At 46.3% G+C, this 15321-nt stretch overlaps 1 protein-coding gene across 1 annotated transcript; it reads left to right on the top strand.

The window, feature by feature from the left end:
- Positions 1–485: 485 nt before the first annotated feature.
- Positions 486–14780, top strand: LOC111858673 (apical junction component 1 homolog). Its single transcript, XM_023840628.2, has 2 exons — positions 486–807; positions 9308–14780. The coding sequence occupies exon 2, from the start codon at positions 9362–9364 to the stop codon at positions 12635–12637; it is 3276 nt and encodes a 1091-aa protein (XP_023696396.1). The 5' UTR covers positions 486–807; positions 9308–9361; the 3' UTR covers positions 12638–14780.
- Positions 14781–15321: the final 541 nt, after the last annotated feature.

The raw sequence follows: 15321 nt of genomic DNA, 5'->3' as shown, positions 1-15321 counted from the left end.
CCTGGGCCCTGATGTCTCAGCACCAGTGCGACCAGAGACTCTGGGATTTCTCTTACCTGTGACTGGTCAAGGAGTTTAGGTACAGTAAGTAGATTAATTACTGCAAAATGAAATGTTAATGAGGTGTAAGCACTAATGTTTCTAAATGGAAGGAGAAGTCGGGGTCACGTGATCACACACCGGAGGAGTCAGCTGGTTAGCATTCTAGTTAATTATGTACAGGAGGGGTGGTGACATATCCTAGGCATGGGGGTAATAGTCACATAGCTGCCACCTTCGGGCTGCAGTGAAAATCTTCTGGTTCTTTCTAAGCTGAGCTGAGGAAGAGGATGTAAGATTTAGGGACTGTCCTGGAGAAGGCACGTCAGCTTGAGGACAGTTACTACTACACAGAAATAAAAAGAAGAAAAGAAAAAGAAGAAAAAGGGCATTTCAAAAACTTTGGATTTAAATAGATTGTAATTCGAATACAGACAGCCTACAGTTGTATGCGGTACCGTGTATTGGTGTGTATCACCCACACACTCTTTCACTCGCAGTCACACACACTCACGCCGTCCACCGCATGCGCGCGTGTGGGGGCACTTTCCCCTTCTCTCCGTAAGCGGGGTGTGTGTATGTGTGCGTGTGTGGCTTTGGGGGGCGGGAGCAGCAAATCGCAAACCCGACATACGCATTTGGCGCAGCGTTCAGCGCACTTATGGAGGCGACATGACTGAGTCGTCAAGCGCGATCACGGCTGCCCAGGAGTCCGTCGCACCCGTTCTTGGAGCCGATCGTCATGTCACTCGGCCGTGGACTAGGACGGTAAGACACCGGCACTGCGCAATCGTAGCTTATTACGGGAGAGAGCGGGTGCACCACGGCGACACCATGCAAATACACATGCACCCACACTACCGCTCACTTCCTACGTAGTGATAAATGTTTGCATGCCGCCTGTCGGGCTGCTCGTTTTGTGTCATATGCAATGCCATGCTTATCTACCAAGGGAAAACAGTCACCAAACGGTGTTAATAACTGAATAGCGCCGTGCATGCGTAAATCACCGCATTTAAAACAGAAGGCTGCGTAGCCGCGGGGTTTATGCGATTCGTTTTTGTATGCGCTTGGCACTTTCATTAAGTTAACTTTAATATTGCACGATCTGTGGGTGCATTAAAGCTTCTACGGCGTTTTCGGTCAAATCCAGGGAAAAAGACGCATTCTGATTCACTGCAGCGTGACAAAAAAACTCTTCCTCTGCGGTTATAGGCTTTTAAATAGTGTGGACTGAATTCGGGTCCAGGAGACCCAGATTCAGTAGACTGACCTTATCCCTCCGATGGATGCTGCGCTAATGTTACGCTATGTATTGGTGTTAAAAAGCACATTATAGCGTCGCTCTGCAGTAAGGAGCAGTCGGGCGTGATACTGTGAAATGCGTCGCCGCCGTGTGTGAAATCGCCCCCGTGAGACTGGGCTTTTCTCCCGCCTCAAATGCCCTGCGCACCGGTGCAGGTGCACAGCGCCTGGGCGGACTCGGGGTTGACACCGGCGTCCACTCTGATGCTAGGGCGTCATAGCTTGCCTGTATTTTAATGGTGCAGGAATGAAATGGTATTTCCAATTAAACAAGGGATGATAGCTGGCAGTGAATAATGTGTTTTACTTTAGGTCGCCCATACAGAGAGGCTGGCGTTTCCTCTCTCACTTGTTCACAGGCATGCACAGACATGGCCTTGCTGCTGTCTGTTTGCTCCTTACCTTGCCTCCGTGTTACCCTGCACACACAGCACGTGTTCTCCAAAGGTCATGCAGTTTCTGCTACCCTGTGGATTTTGAGATCACCTGTTCAGCACTTAGGTCAGAGGGTCCGATGGCGATAACATACCAGAGGCCCATGGTCCTCTAAGTTCTCTCGGTTTCGGATGAACCCGCCAGTCATTCTGTCGTATCTATTGTACAATCTCACTCCTTCCCTCATGTCTTCTGGCATCTTCATCAGACAGTCACTGTCACATTTTTTATTTTATTTTAATGGCATGCCTCATAAAATTGAATTTGACTGAAAGGCTGATATGGTTAGTCTCGTCTACAGTTATTCTAATGCAAGTTTAACTGCAGGTGCAAGGTTGCTGAAGAGCAAGAAATGGGCAGGATTTGTAAAATCCCGCACCATATCCATTAGGGTATGGAAGTCCTGTCTCTTGTGATTACTGTTGTGCTTATCCGGTATTCCCCTTGGATATCTTACTGGTTCAATTAATAGTGTGACTGATAACATTTTGTTTACTCAACAACACATTCAAAGCTCTTTGAGCTGAATCAATAGCTGAGACCACTGATGGGAGGGGCAAGGGTTCCAAAGCCATGATGGGTGGGATTATCTCTAGACACAGATAGCCTTGACCTTGTGATTGGGTTAAACCGGGCAGTGATTGACAGGGCAGGGTAATTCCTCCCACTGTGGCTTTTGATTGGGTTAAACCGGGCAGTGATTGCCAGGGCAGGGTAATCCTTCCCACTGTGGCATATGGTTGGGTTAAACCAGGAAGTGATTGACAGGACAGGGTAATCCCTCGCACTGTGGCTTATGGTTGGGTTAAACCAGGCAGTGATTGACAGGACAGGGTAGTCCCTCCCACCATGGCTTATGATTGGGTTAAACAGGGCAGTGATTGACGAGGCAGGATGATCTCTCCCACCACGGCTTGCAAAGCCTCATTTTCCCTCATCAACAGCTGACCCTCTTCACTGCTTACTCTACACGGAGGACAACAGAATCCCCTCAGAATAGGAAAGGAAGAAGGAGGAATGCTGTCCAAATGTAACACTGAGGGGGAGTTCTGGGCCACACCAGCCAATAGGATCACTGGAAATAAGGGATAGGTGTAATGCATGGAACAGCCAATAAAATTCTCACTCTCAAGTTGCACAGAGGCTTAGTCTCGCCCCACTGGTTACTGATTGCTGTCTGATTTTACTCTGATTGCTGTCTGATTTTACTCTGATTGCTGTCTGATTTTATTTGCCATACCCAATGATGATCCTGACTAGCTCAGCTGAAGTATAAGAGCCCAGTCCATCATACTGGTGGCACCAGGTTTCTACGGAACTGGGACACAAACCGGCACCTTACGGTTCATTTGGATGTCAAACTGTAGCCCCCCCAAATCTGGCCCGTCGGTCTCCAGACACAGACTATCTTCCTTTCTGTACCGAAACAGCATAATGTTGTCAATGTCGCTTCACTGGTAGAATCTCTACTCTTTACATTACTTTGCATGCGTCTTGTGATACCAGCATGGGGATGAGGCGTCAATATTTTGGGTGGTAAGACTTTCATTATGTCCCCTGCCATATGTGATGTGCTTCATGGGGGAGTTCTAGGGCGATGCGACCCTGCAGTGCATTAGCAGTTATCGGGAAAGGATGGATGGATGGATGGAAGGTCTATTATAGTGTCTTGTTCTGTAACCTTATGCCTTGACCAGAACACCTGAATGCATCCGGCTGCATGGATGAAACTGTTACCAAAGCTGAACCGTGTAACTAAGTCAATGTTAAGTACGATGGAGTTCCTTCTAACCAAAGGTTGCATTTCAGTTTTTCGTGTGAATGGAAGATTCTTCAATATAGTTTAGCGTATGACTGGTACAGGGCTGGTGGGGGGTTATTTTGGTGCCTCACCAAATGCCTGTAAAACACCAAAACACCAGTGCAGTAGCCCCAGCATTCTTACAGTCGGCCCGAAACAAGGACAGAACTTCTGGCTCACGGCCAGGTGTCGCCTGCTTGATCAGGATGAGTGTGACAGACTTTAAAGAGCACAGACGTCATGGATCTGTCATGCTGTACTCTTCTCTTTCCCTCCTTTTTTTGAGTCCCCAGCTTTCTTATTTGCTCTTGCTATTGTAAAGCACTTTGTAACCAGTGTCTGTGAAAAGTGCCGTATAAATACACTTACTTACAGTGTCGCGTGAATTATGCTGATCGACTACTGAGAACATTCAGGTATTTTTGGCAGGTCATTGAATGGTGGTTTATTAAGGAGAGGCACATCCTTATCATGTCTCATTATGCCCTCTCACTAAGAGAAATTCATTATGATCCAATAATGGATGAATTTATCCAAAGCGAAGTACAGTGGAGAGAGTAGGTCAGCCCGTCCCTGGAGCTGTTGCGGGTTAAGGACCTTGCTCAAAGGTCCAACAGTGAGATCATTCTGCTGGTGCTGGGATTTGACCTGGTGACCTTCTGATCACGGGCACAGTGCCCTGCCCCACTGCGCTGCATACTGCCCCCCATCCCTTGTCACTGTGTCACACAGGCGTATGTATAGAGCATTTTCAGCAGCTCCAGTTCATTCCTTTTGGGTGACATTCATGTGACGGCTGCGCATGTCCGTGTCTCCCGGGTTTTGTGTCAGAGGCTAATCCGTATTAATTCTGTTGTTTTTGTCCCTCTTGGCAGTGGTATGGCTGGCCCCTCCCACCCCTGTTGTACTGGGGGGGGGGGGGTGCTGCTGCTGTTTATGTCACTCCCCCTGAATGATGCATCAGGTCCATTCGGGCCCACAGTGTGCAGGTTTTTTTTTTGGGGGGGGATGTTCTTCAGTTGAAGCATAGTGTAAAAAGATGCGGTTTGGGTGGGTGATGCGGGTGTGAGGCTATGAAGTCCAGCAGGCTGTGCTGGGAAGTGGGGCAGAGAGGCGGCGGCGTGTGGAACATGCTCAGTGTGCCAATGCCAAGCTTCTCAGATTCCACCCTCCGCTGCCCGTGGGAAGTCGGATCAAATCGTGTGACCCCCCCTCCCCCTCCCTACTACCGTGGCGCCTCTGGGGATGCCGGCCTGTGTCTCCCCCCCGACTCGTGTTCCATGCTGCCCCCCCTCCCCCCTACGAGCCACAACCTGCTCAAAACCAAGGGGGCAGCCCAGTCTATCCCCCAGAGGCCTCTCCTGCCTGTCAGCACATCAGGCCTCTTCAGTTTTTAACTCAACAAGACGTCAATAATTCAATCAGGCCTAAGAGCTACCAATCTCCTAACAAGATGGCTGACACAGACATCAAGCAGGTTTTCAGTGGGGATTGCAGCGCGTTATGGAGATTCTCACAGATCAGCGTTCATTTTGCCTCTGTGCAGCTGCCAGGGCTAAATTAAGAAAAATTATTGTTTAATGCTAATATCTGCTTCAGATAAATATTCGCTCTGAACACTTTGTGGCACCACACAAGTATAGCAGAATGTTATATTTGCAGGGGCTTTAGGTTAAATGTGAAGGAGGATTACCTATAATGATGATGATGAATCCCCTCATAAGTGATTTTCGGGTCATTCATGATGAAGACGATGGTGATTCCCTCCCTACACAGCCCACTCTGCCACACCAGTATCCCTGAACACAGGTACAATAGTCACGCTGAAATGCCCAGTCATGGCGGCTCGTGGCTCTGCTGCTACATCACGAATTGGCCCCTGCGTGTGGTGAGGTCCCATCGGCTTGGGACAGTGACAGTTCTGGCCCCTCGCTGATCTATATTAGTGGGGCTGGCAGAGTCTCCTGTCTCAGGGCCGTAGCAGAGGGGTGGAGAGCGGGGATAGTCCCTCACTGACCAGATGGCTCTTCTGGTCAGGAGATGGGTGAGAGCCAATGAAGGCATCTGATCGGTGGCCTCGTCGTCAGGCAATAAAGTAAACAAATGTCCCATCGTCTGGGCAGAAGTAAAAATCTAAATCTGGCTCATCGTTCTCATGCTGTGTTGAACAGGAGGTACTCTGTATGTGTCTTTAGCACACGTTTATCTTGGGTTTATTTTAATGACATTGATCATTTTGAGAGCTTACTGTGAAGCTGTTGGTTTTCCATTAATAGCTACACTTGTAGCCAGGCCTTCGCTTTTGTCAATTTATGCAGTTAAATGTGGCAACTCATAAGAACGGGAAAAGGACATGGAGGAGGTGATGTAATATTATTTCTGCTGGAAATTATATGGTCTCTATGGTCCTGCATTGGCTGGTTTTCAGTACTCAGATGTTCCAGAAGGTAACAGAGAATATTGGGATGGGTGTGGCTTACAGAGCATTGAAAGATCGGTCACTAGCAGGGACAGGAAGTGATGTCACAGGAGAAGTATTAGGTCACAAACAAGCCCTAAGGATTCTGTGAAAGATTTCATTATTTATGACTCCATTTCTTAGGGAGGTTTATAGAGGTATATTGTTTTAGAGGTTTTGCTATAATGCTATAATCTTTGCAGTAGAGCCCTTGCTGTTCCTGTAATTTTCTTCTTACATTTTTAATGGCTACTCTAACATTCTTAGCTGTGCATTTTCTCAAGGAGGATAATGTGAATCCTGTGAATTGAGGTTTTGGGTTTGAAACGTTCAAGCTAAAAGAGAGACAAGTTGTTTAAACCCTAACATTTGGCTGTCATTGTTCACCTGCCTGCCCCATTCAGTGTGTACAGATCAACTAATGACAATCTCCCGCTGACAGGCACGTCACGGCTTCAGAATAATCCCTTTTCCCATAATCACTTTCTTTCTGACTCTTTCAGTAGAGCATTTATAGAAATGAATCTGCCATTAGCAGTCTCAGGTAGAAATTAATTTTCTGTTACGTTCCATGCAATGAAACCTTCCCATTGTAGTGCCTCTGTAGACATTGCCTGAAGGTCTCATTTCCGTCCATGATAATTTCTGGTTTCTTGTGTACTTCTCAACATATAAAGCTCTCTGGACAGATGAAGCTTTATAAGAACCAAGGTTGTTTTTGTCCGACTCCGTGCTCCATGTTTTATTGATCTGACGCTGGTTCTGCACGTATGGATCAGTGGAAATTCTATTAAATGGGAGAATTGGCCAGCAATGTGCAGAATGGGCTGAAATGCAATGTAAAGGATGGGGCCTGCTAATACAACGGTGGGGGGGTGTATTGTTGTTAATGGTGCTATCTTTGGGCAGATGTCCTGAAGATGTGGGGGGGGGGGGGGTATCAATGTGGGATGTGTGATGCTGAGACGGAGCGTGCTGATGAGGTGAGAGTGTGTCGGGGGGGGGGGGGGCTTGATGGCATGATGTGGGGACCTGCTAAGGCAGTGTGCCAGACTGGTCAGCACATCACATTAGAGTATCTGCCCCCCCCGTAACAGTGCATTTCTTTATATGGGACACTTACAGATGTAATGATCATGGATGTAACGAGCACTAAAAACATCAGAAACAAAAGGAACTGGTGCTTACCATCAAACTGTACACCTGAAAAAAAGGGAAGATGGTGCAATAGATTTTAAAAAATGATGCAAGGGTGGAATAAAACTGAACAATAAGTAAGTGCTTAATAATTGTGCTTAGGTGGTGATTTTAATGGAGAAAGAGAACCAGAACAGTATTGTCAGGGCGACCCGCCAGCGAGGCAGTGAGGCAGCGAGGCAGGTGGCATTTCCTGGCATCCATTGCCGCTGCGAGATCTTTCTCCAAGCCCAAGAAGAAAGTCACACACTTGGCAAAAAGGATGAGGAGAGCTCCATCGACCCTGGCCGCCTGTGGAAGGACAGGTCTTCCGGAAGGGGGCTTAATGGGATGCTTCCAGTCTGACTGCATTCATTTTTGGGAGGACAGAAGCTACAGCTCCTATTGGATCTTTCTAGCCAATGAGATGAAAGGAATTTTTGGGGTGGGTGGGGCTTCCTGTGCAAAGCTGCAAAGATTTTGCCTGTATTTAGTTTTTATTTTCAATGTTTTAAATGTGTTATTAGCCCCCTTCCAGATGAACTACGTCATTGTGCTCCAAAAGCCTTGGTCAAGTCATGCTTTCCAGGAAGTACATTAAGTTCTTGGGCCCAGTGGTGCTGATGTGAGTGTCACAGCCCTCTGTATACTGTCAGTACACATGTTGTATTTGTTTCATGGAGGATGCTTGACTTAAACGCCTCCTGGCCGTCCCTCCTCTGGTTCTGCTGAGTTGTTTTGAGGACGCAGCATCACACCCCCCATGAGAATGGGGGGTGTGATCACCTGAGTAGACCCCCCCTCCCCACGCCTTTAAAATCTCAGGTGTATGAGGTATTGTTGTCTTCTACAACTTAATGTACTAACCGTGTCTCTTACCTAGTCCTGACCCATCCTGCCTGCTTGCTTCTGCTCCTGCCCCAATCCCATTCCCTCTAGACATCCCCCCTGTGCCTGCCCCTCCCTGTCTCGAGCTCTCCGTGTTGGACTGACCCCCCCGGCTTCTGAACATCCTGCTCTGTGACCCCAACCGAGATCCTGCTTGCCGAGTCTATTTCTGTCTGCCTGGTCCCCAATAAACTCCCCGTGTTCCACACTTGGGTCCCTGAGCTTTCTGGCCGTAACACGCGGTGCTGTTACAGCCCCTCTCTGCATCGAGCTGCTCTGTGCCCTGCGCTGATACCGGCTTCCCAAGAGCTTTAAGGCTCCATTGTTCTTTGTTTTGCCTAATTGCCACATTTTGCCTGTCCGCTGCGTCAGTCGATCAGGGGGGTGTTTTATTCCGAGCAGGTGTGTTTTATTTCGTTCATCCTCCCCCCACCCCCCCAAGTAAACAATACCTCTCTGCTGTTTTCGGTGGCGTTTCCTGGAATCGTGCTTTTATATTAATCACACTGCTCTTAAATACACCTCCTCATGTCTTATTACCCGTGTGATGTCATCTCAGGGTTTTTTGGCATAGTTTCATCCTGCAACCGATTCCAGTAATTATAGTTTCGTGGTGTTGATGCCCTCGCTATGGGGGGGGGGGGTCCTCATAGTGCCAATTCCTCTGCGTTCCATCAACAGTCGCACTTGATGGCTACTGTGCTAAAATGCAGCCGATCTCAATAGACTCCATAGTGTTTGTAAAGAATTCATGTTAAGCTAAATGTTCAAGACAGAACTCAAACTGCAGCCTTTATTTTTCTCCTCAAGCCATATCAAACTATAGCTTAACTTTCCTCAGCCTAATTTGCTTTCCATGAAGCACTTGACAGTGTTGTTTTTGGGGTGATTTACTCTGTCTCTCTTTCTTAAAAGGCTGCATAGGAATCTTTCCGCTGCGTGTTGTTAACCTTATGCAGGTATGATTGGCAAATGGGAAAGAGAAGTTTATCCAGTTTGCCATTATGCCAGCGTTAATGAGAGCCAGTCATTAGCATGTGAAGCTTGTAGACAACAACAGCGGTTTTTAAAACATAGCATCTCCCCTGGGGATTTGCCTTCTGGGCTGTATTTACAAACTTGCACTTCATACGATATGAATGAGTTGAATGAGATGCGTATTTTAAAACTTGATTGCCATGTTTGAACTGCCTTGTTTTTTGCAGGTGACCTCGACTTTGAATCATCCTGAAGGGTAAAATTCACAGTGTCCCTTTAAGATGACACGCACAGAACCTCCTGACATACTAGCATCGACAGTGTATCGAGACATAAAAGTGAAGTCCACTTCCACGCACTTGGAGTCTGTCTGTTTTTCCAAACAATGTGATGCTCAGATGACGACCACGCTGGAGGACAAGCAGGAGAAGATCCACAAGAGGCACTGCCGGAGCTTTGACTTCATAGAGTCGCTGGATGACCCCAAGCCCTGCGAGCCGCAGGGGATGGAGCACCACCATAGGAGGCCGGAGAGGCAGTCCGAGGCCCAAGGGGAGATGTCCTGGAATGCTTTGGGGCAGCAGGGTCACCTTCGCTTCTCCTCCCCGGACCTGTTCAACACCAGATTGCCCCCTCAACACTCCAACTCAGATGCCACCAGCAAGGCCACCAGGCCAGAGCCCAAGCCGAGGTCTCGGTCTAAAAGTGCCCCCCGAGCCAAAACCACCTTCACGCCGGTGCCCATTGAGATGTCTCCACCTGTGGTCAGGAGGGGCAGGGAGGTCCAGCGAGCCCGCCGGGACCCACCAAGGAGGCCCGAGGCATCTCCCCGCAGGGAGGCGTCCTATGCCACGAGCCGTGTCCTGACACAGGAGGTGCATCCCATCAAGCTGCAGCCCCAGCGAGGGGATTCCAGCCGATTCTCGCCATTAAATGCCAATGATCGCTTTGAGGGGGGCCGGCCGAGCAAGCCGGCCACAAGTCCCCACGTCAAATGCCGTGTGGACATCAAGCCGGATGAGGGAGGCTTGCAGCAGGCGGTGAGGCATCCCCCTGCACCCCGCACTGAAATCCCCTGGCAGCGCTACTCCAGCTCGGGGAGCAGGGGCCTGGCTGTTCCACGCCAAGCTTCCACATCCAGGACTCCAACTCCTAGTGAATGCTACAGTGCAGACTACAGGCATCCTTACCCGTATTCCTATGGCATGCCAATGAATTATGTTCAGCCCGTTGACATTCCTCATAGAATGCCTTCCCCCAGAGACCAGAGGGAGTACCTTGGGAGAGAACGGAGGGCTTTCTCTAGCCCTGGTGTGCCAGCTAAATTATTCTACACCGAGCCCGGGAGGTACTCGATTTCAGGCCCTCCTACTAGGAATTACTACCAGAATGATCGCTACAGCATGTCCAGCCAAGGACACTCACCTAAAATGCAATATATGCATGATCCAAGGTCCCATATCGTTCACACTATGCCCATTACCATCCGACCCTATTACACAGAGATAGAGCCTCAGCCATACCCGGGCGAGCCTGTGTATCCCAGGCCGTATTCCACAAGCGAACCAGGGCCATACATTATTCAAACACCGCCGACAAGATCGTACTATGGCGAGAACCCTACAGTCTACCCCATTCAGACTGTCCCATCAAATATTTTCTACACAAATGAAGCATTCAGCCATCTTCCGGAGCATCATGTGCCACTGAGACCATATCACACTGAGGGCCGCCATCGGCCCCGGATGTCGCAACCTCATGGCGACGACTGGTACATGTCCAGTTTCTCTGGATATGCTGCCCACCACAATCAGTTCACTCCGCCAAGAGCCAGACCGGAATTGACCCCCTGGTATGCCAACCCCTGCATGGAGCCACCCAGGCTTGGAGCAGAGGCCAAACCTTACTCGAAGTCCTGGGACAACATCCTCAACTCGCATGTTGAGAGGGAGCAGCCAGTTCACCGTGGGAGAAGCTACGAGAACCTCCTTTACCAGGGCAAGCGTGCAGCGTCCCCAGATGACAGGCGCCAGCCTGTGGTGGTGAACCTCTCCAGTTCACCCAGGCGCTATGCTGCCCTGTCATTGTCTGAAAACTCTTTGGAAAAGGGTCCCGTTGATGGAGCCAGGAGCATGACAGGACGACTCTGGTACGTGACCCCTGAGATTACCATTACGGACAACGACATCCGCCCGGGCAAAATCAAAAGAAGCCAGTCACGCTCTGCCAGTTGGGACATGTTGGATTCTGATAAAGCAAAGCCCAGGACTGTTTCATACCAGGATCCACCCTCCTACTCAGCAGACACGACCAAAGAGAAGAGCCACAACAGCTACTCATTGCAGCAAAGCCTTGAACAGCTTGATGAGCTGTTAGCCGACCTTGTCATTGATTACAAGCCCCCAGCTAGCCGGAGGCCCAGTGAAGATCTGTTGGACCAACTAAAGAAGCTTATTAATGAGGATGATTCCGACTCTGCTAAGAAAGGCTCCAAGGAAGACCCTGGTCCTCTCAATAAACAGCCTATGTCCACCAAAATCATCCCTGATGCTCTGAAAAACCTGGACAGTAGCTGTGATGGAGTCCAGAGGAGTACAGAGGAGTGTTCCCCTGAGCAGAGCACAGATGAGGATGATACTATGATGTGCTCCAACAGAAAGTGCCGGCGGACTGAGACCCTGTTCAATGCCTGCCTCTACTTCAAATCGTGTCATAGCTGCTACACCTACTACTGCTCCCGGAACTGCCGTAGGGAGGACTGGGATGTCCACAAGGTGAACTGCCTTTATGGACGCATTGGAAGTATTTGCAGGCATATCTTGAAGTTCTGCCGGGAGAATTCTGAGATCCACAAAGCCTTCTCCCGCATTGCCAAAGTGGGCTATCTCTCCCGCGGAAGGGGTGTGCTTTTTCTGGGTTTCCCCAGCCCAGGGTCATCCAACAACTTTCTGCAGTATGGACTAGAGAGCCTCCTCATGACCCCAACTTATCTGTCCCTCAGAGAGCTGGAGACTTTCAAGGACAATCTAGGGGAGTATTGTAAGGAGCTGCAGGATGCCGGAAATGAGTACGACCCCAGTGAATGTTTCCTTCTGAATGTATCCATCGCTGTTGGTGACCAAGTGCCTGACAGACCCTCACCTAGAGTACGAGCGCCGACTGTCAGGAAGTATGCCAAAGTGTCCCTGGCCTCTTGCAGCCCCGAGAAGAGGCCCTTCAAGAGAGAGAGTGACATGGAAACTCTGATCCTTACCCCACCCCCAGGAACCTCTGACATTGATAAGGAAGGCGAGGAAGGCAGGAAGGCCAGGGAGATATGCTTCATTAACATCCAGCGTGAACTCAGGGCTAGGGGGGTCTTCCTGCGTCACGAGTATCCGAAGATCTACCAGCAGCTCTGTGAGTTTGTGGAGAGCAACAAGAGGTTCACGCCTACGACCATTTACCCAATAGACAAGAGAACTGGAAGACAGTTCATGTGCATCATCATGGCAGCTTCTGAGCCAAGAACACTAGACTGGGTCGGAACCCCAAACCTCCTAGATGATATCATTTAACCATGTGCACCTTTAACGCCATATAAATGACGTTACAGGTGTATATACACATACATGTATATTATTACACAGTGAAGATGGCATAAATGTTTGTAGATATGTATTTTACTACAGAAGAGGTTTATTAATGTTTCCCTACAATCACCGTAAAAGTCACAGCATCACACTGACCAGAAGAGGAACTGCGAGTTTTCTGTTGGGTATTTCGCTAAGTTGAACTGGTACTGCTAGACTTCTTGCTTTGATGCTCATTATTTTTCACTTTCTTCTTAGAATTTGTAAGCCACACTATGTGACTTTCTACTTTTAATTTATTTTTTTTATGTATTTGATTTAAAAAAAAAAAAAAACCTGACTGACCATAAGAGCTGTTTGAAAAATGAATTAACAATTTGAAAATATGTAATGACATATAGAAGAAGGAATATATTTTCTACATTTCTAACATAAAATAATATCTATTAAATTATACAAATATTTTCTTTAATCAGTTTTTACTTTGATGGACAGAGTAAATAAGCTATATACTTAGATGCAGCAGGGGATGCACAAAAACTGTATGAGTAATTTAATGAGAAATCATTAATGCTTGCCATTAGTGGTCAAAGACACTAATAGAATTCAAAATTTCAATCTGATACACTGTCAATAAAAACTGTTAATTGTTTCAACTGAAATACATCTCATTAGATCAAGGAGAGACCAAGACTATGATGATAACACCCAGTCACAAGAGCAGTGTGTGGGAAGCAATCTGACAGTTAAATGGACGGTCAAACAAATAATGAACGATGACATTATCATAAAAGAAAACTGATAATATGCAAAGCTTTCTGTGTTCATATCACATGTGGTAGGAAGCTCTTGTATAAATAGAAATTTAATGTACAATTTAATGTGAAACTAAATAAATGCTAGAGATCACAGAGTAAAAAAGTTAAAAGAAAAAATAAACAATCTTATAAATGTGAAAAATATGAAATATATATACATTTTTTAAATCCTAAAGAATATAGTGGTTCTTGAACTACAGTAGATGTGGTATAAAGACTAAACTAGTTCTCTCTAGTACCTGTGCTGTGTCGGACTTCTTATACACGTTTAGCCCTCTGGTTCTTTAAATATACATACAACCAATCAGACATACTAAAATAGCAATGGAAAAAGAATTATACACTCAACGATTTGCAACTTATTAGTAGTTACAGACCTACATCATTACCGATTTCCTAAAACACACAAAAAATAGACCTTTAAGCTACTTATTTGTGCCTTAATTCAGTTCAGTTGTTTTCTTGGATGTAATACCCTTCTGAATCTGGTTAACAAGATGGTCAGCATAGACTAAAGGAAATGAACAATCACAGACTGACTTAGAGATGTAACAGAGGATAAACTTATGCAGCCTTAAATGGCTGGCACCCCCCCCCCAAAAAAAAAAATAAAAAAAACATAATCTATTCTCAGCATTTTCTTAATTAGCGATTGAGATACATGGTTTCTTGCTTACAGGTGTTCCATACACAATATTATATATAGTTTTGTCCCAGATATTTTGCACAGATAATCAGCATTGCCTGATTCATCACCTAACGGTGCCCAAACCAGTCTCTCGTGTTTGATGTTTTAAGCTCACACATTACGGTTCATATATATGTACCTTTTTATCTCTCATCTGTCAAACTGGAGCAAACTGGGACTGAAGATGAGACTTAAATGAGATTTAAATCAGTGCATGCGCTTATATTTTGGCAGTCAATGGCAACAAGTACACTAAATATAAATTAACATGCTTGATAATTTAATATTTTTTTAAAAAAAAGAAAAAGTAATATTTTGTTTGAGAAGATAACTATATTTAATTTTATTTCACTAATGCATGTAATTACCATGCATAATTATAGCAATGAATGATGTTTTTCAGATTCCTATCCAGTTCAAATAATAACAATTAAAAAACGTGAAAGAAAGAAAATAATTACTGGAAGACACCGTTGACTATACTGTGTCATTAGCCTGTCATCTGCTGTTTTTCTGTGCTATTTATAAAGTGTATTTAATAAATGGAACGGAGAGAACTCGGTGAAGTTGAACAAACAGCTCTGTATTGCTTCTTGTTTCGTACCTTACACCGTAAAGCTGCAGATGACGTGTGACTCTCATTGTTAGAGACAGACTGGAGACGGTACGGTGGGAAGGACATGTACGTACTGGCCCGCTGGGACACCGCGCCGCGGAGATCCGTCTGAAATATCACCGCTGTTACGGCCATTTGTACGGTCAACCCGCATCTGACGGCTTTTGATAGTGCGGTCTTCTAAGATCGCGGTTCTAAAATATATTAAAACAGAGGTTTAGTTAGACCTGTGTATTATGTTTTTACATTGTTAAAGGATTCAGTAGTGGTTGAAGGAAAAAAAATACTTAAGTTTAGTGTACCATAATGTGATTTAATAGGTTTATATTGTATTGTTTAGAGAGAAAAAAATGTATAGTACAATACATGTACTATGTTTTTGTAATATTTCCCTAAACAATACATTATAACAACTATACTGTTTTTACATACAATGTACATTGTATAGGTACAGTTCTGTAATCTAAGCATGATTTAAAGTATATAGGCTACAGGATGGGAATAGCTGCATCTGCATAAAAGTAAGTAGGCACTTTCATATAAGAGT

Source organism: Paramormyrops kingsleyae, chromosome 2, assembly GCF_048594095.1.
Source record: "Paramormyrops kingsleyae isolate MSU_618 chromosome 2, PKINGS_0.4, whole genome shotgun sequence".
Lineage (NCBI taxonomy): Eukaryota > Metazoa > Chordata > Actinopteri > Osteoglossiformes > Mormyridae > Paramormyrops > Paramormyrops kingsleyae.
The sequence above is the reverse complement of the archived record's forward strand: the minus strand, read 5'-3'. Positions and strand labels throughout refer to the sequence as shown.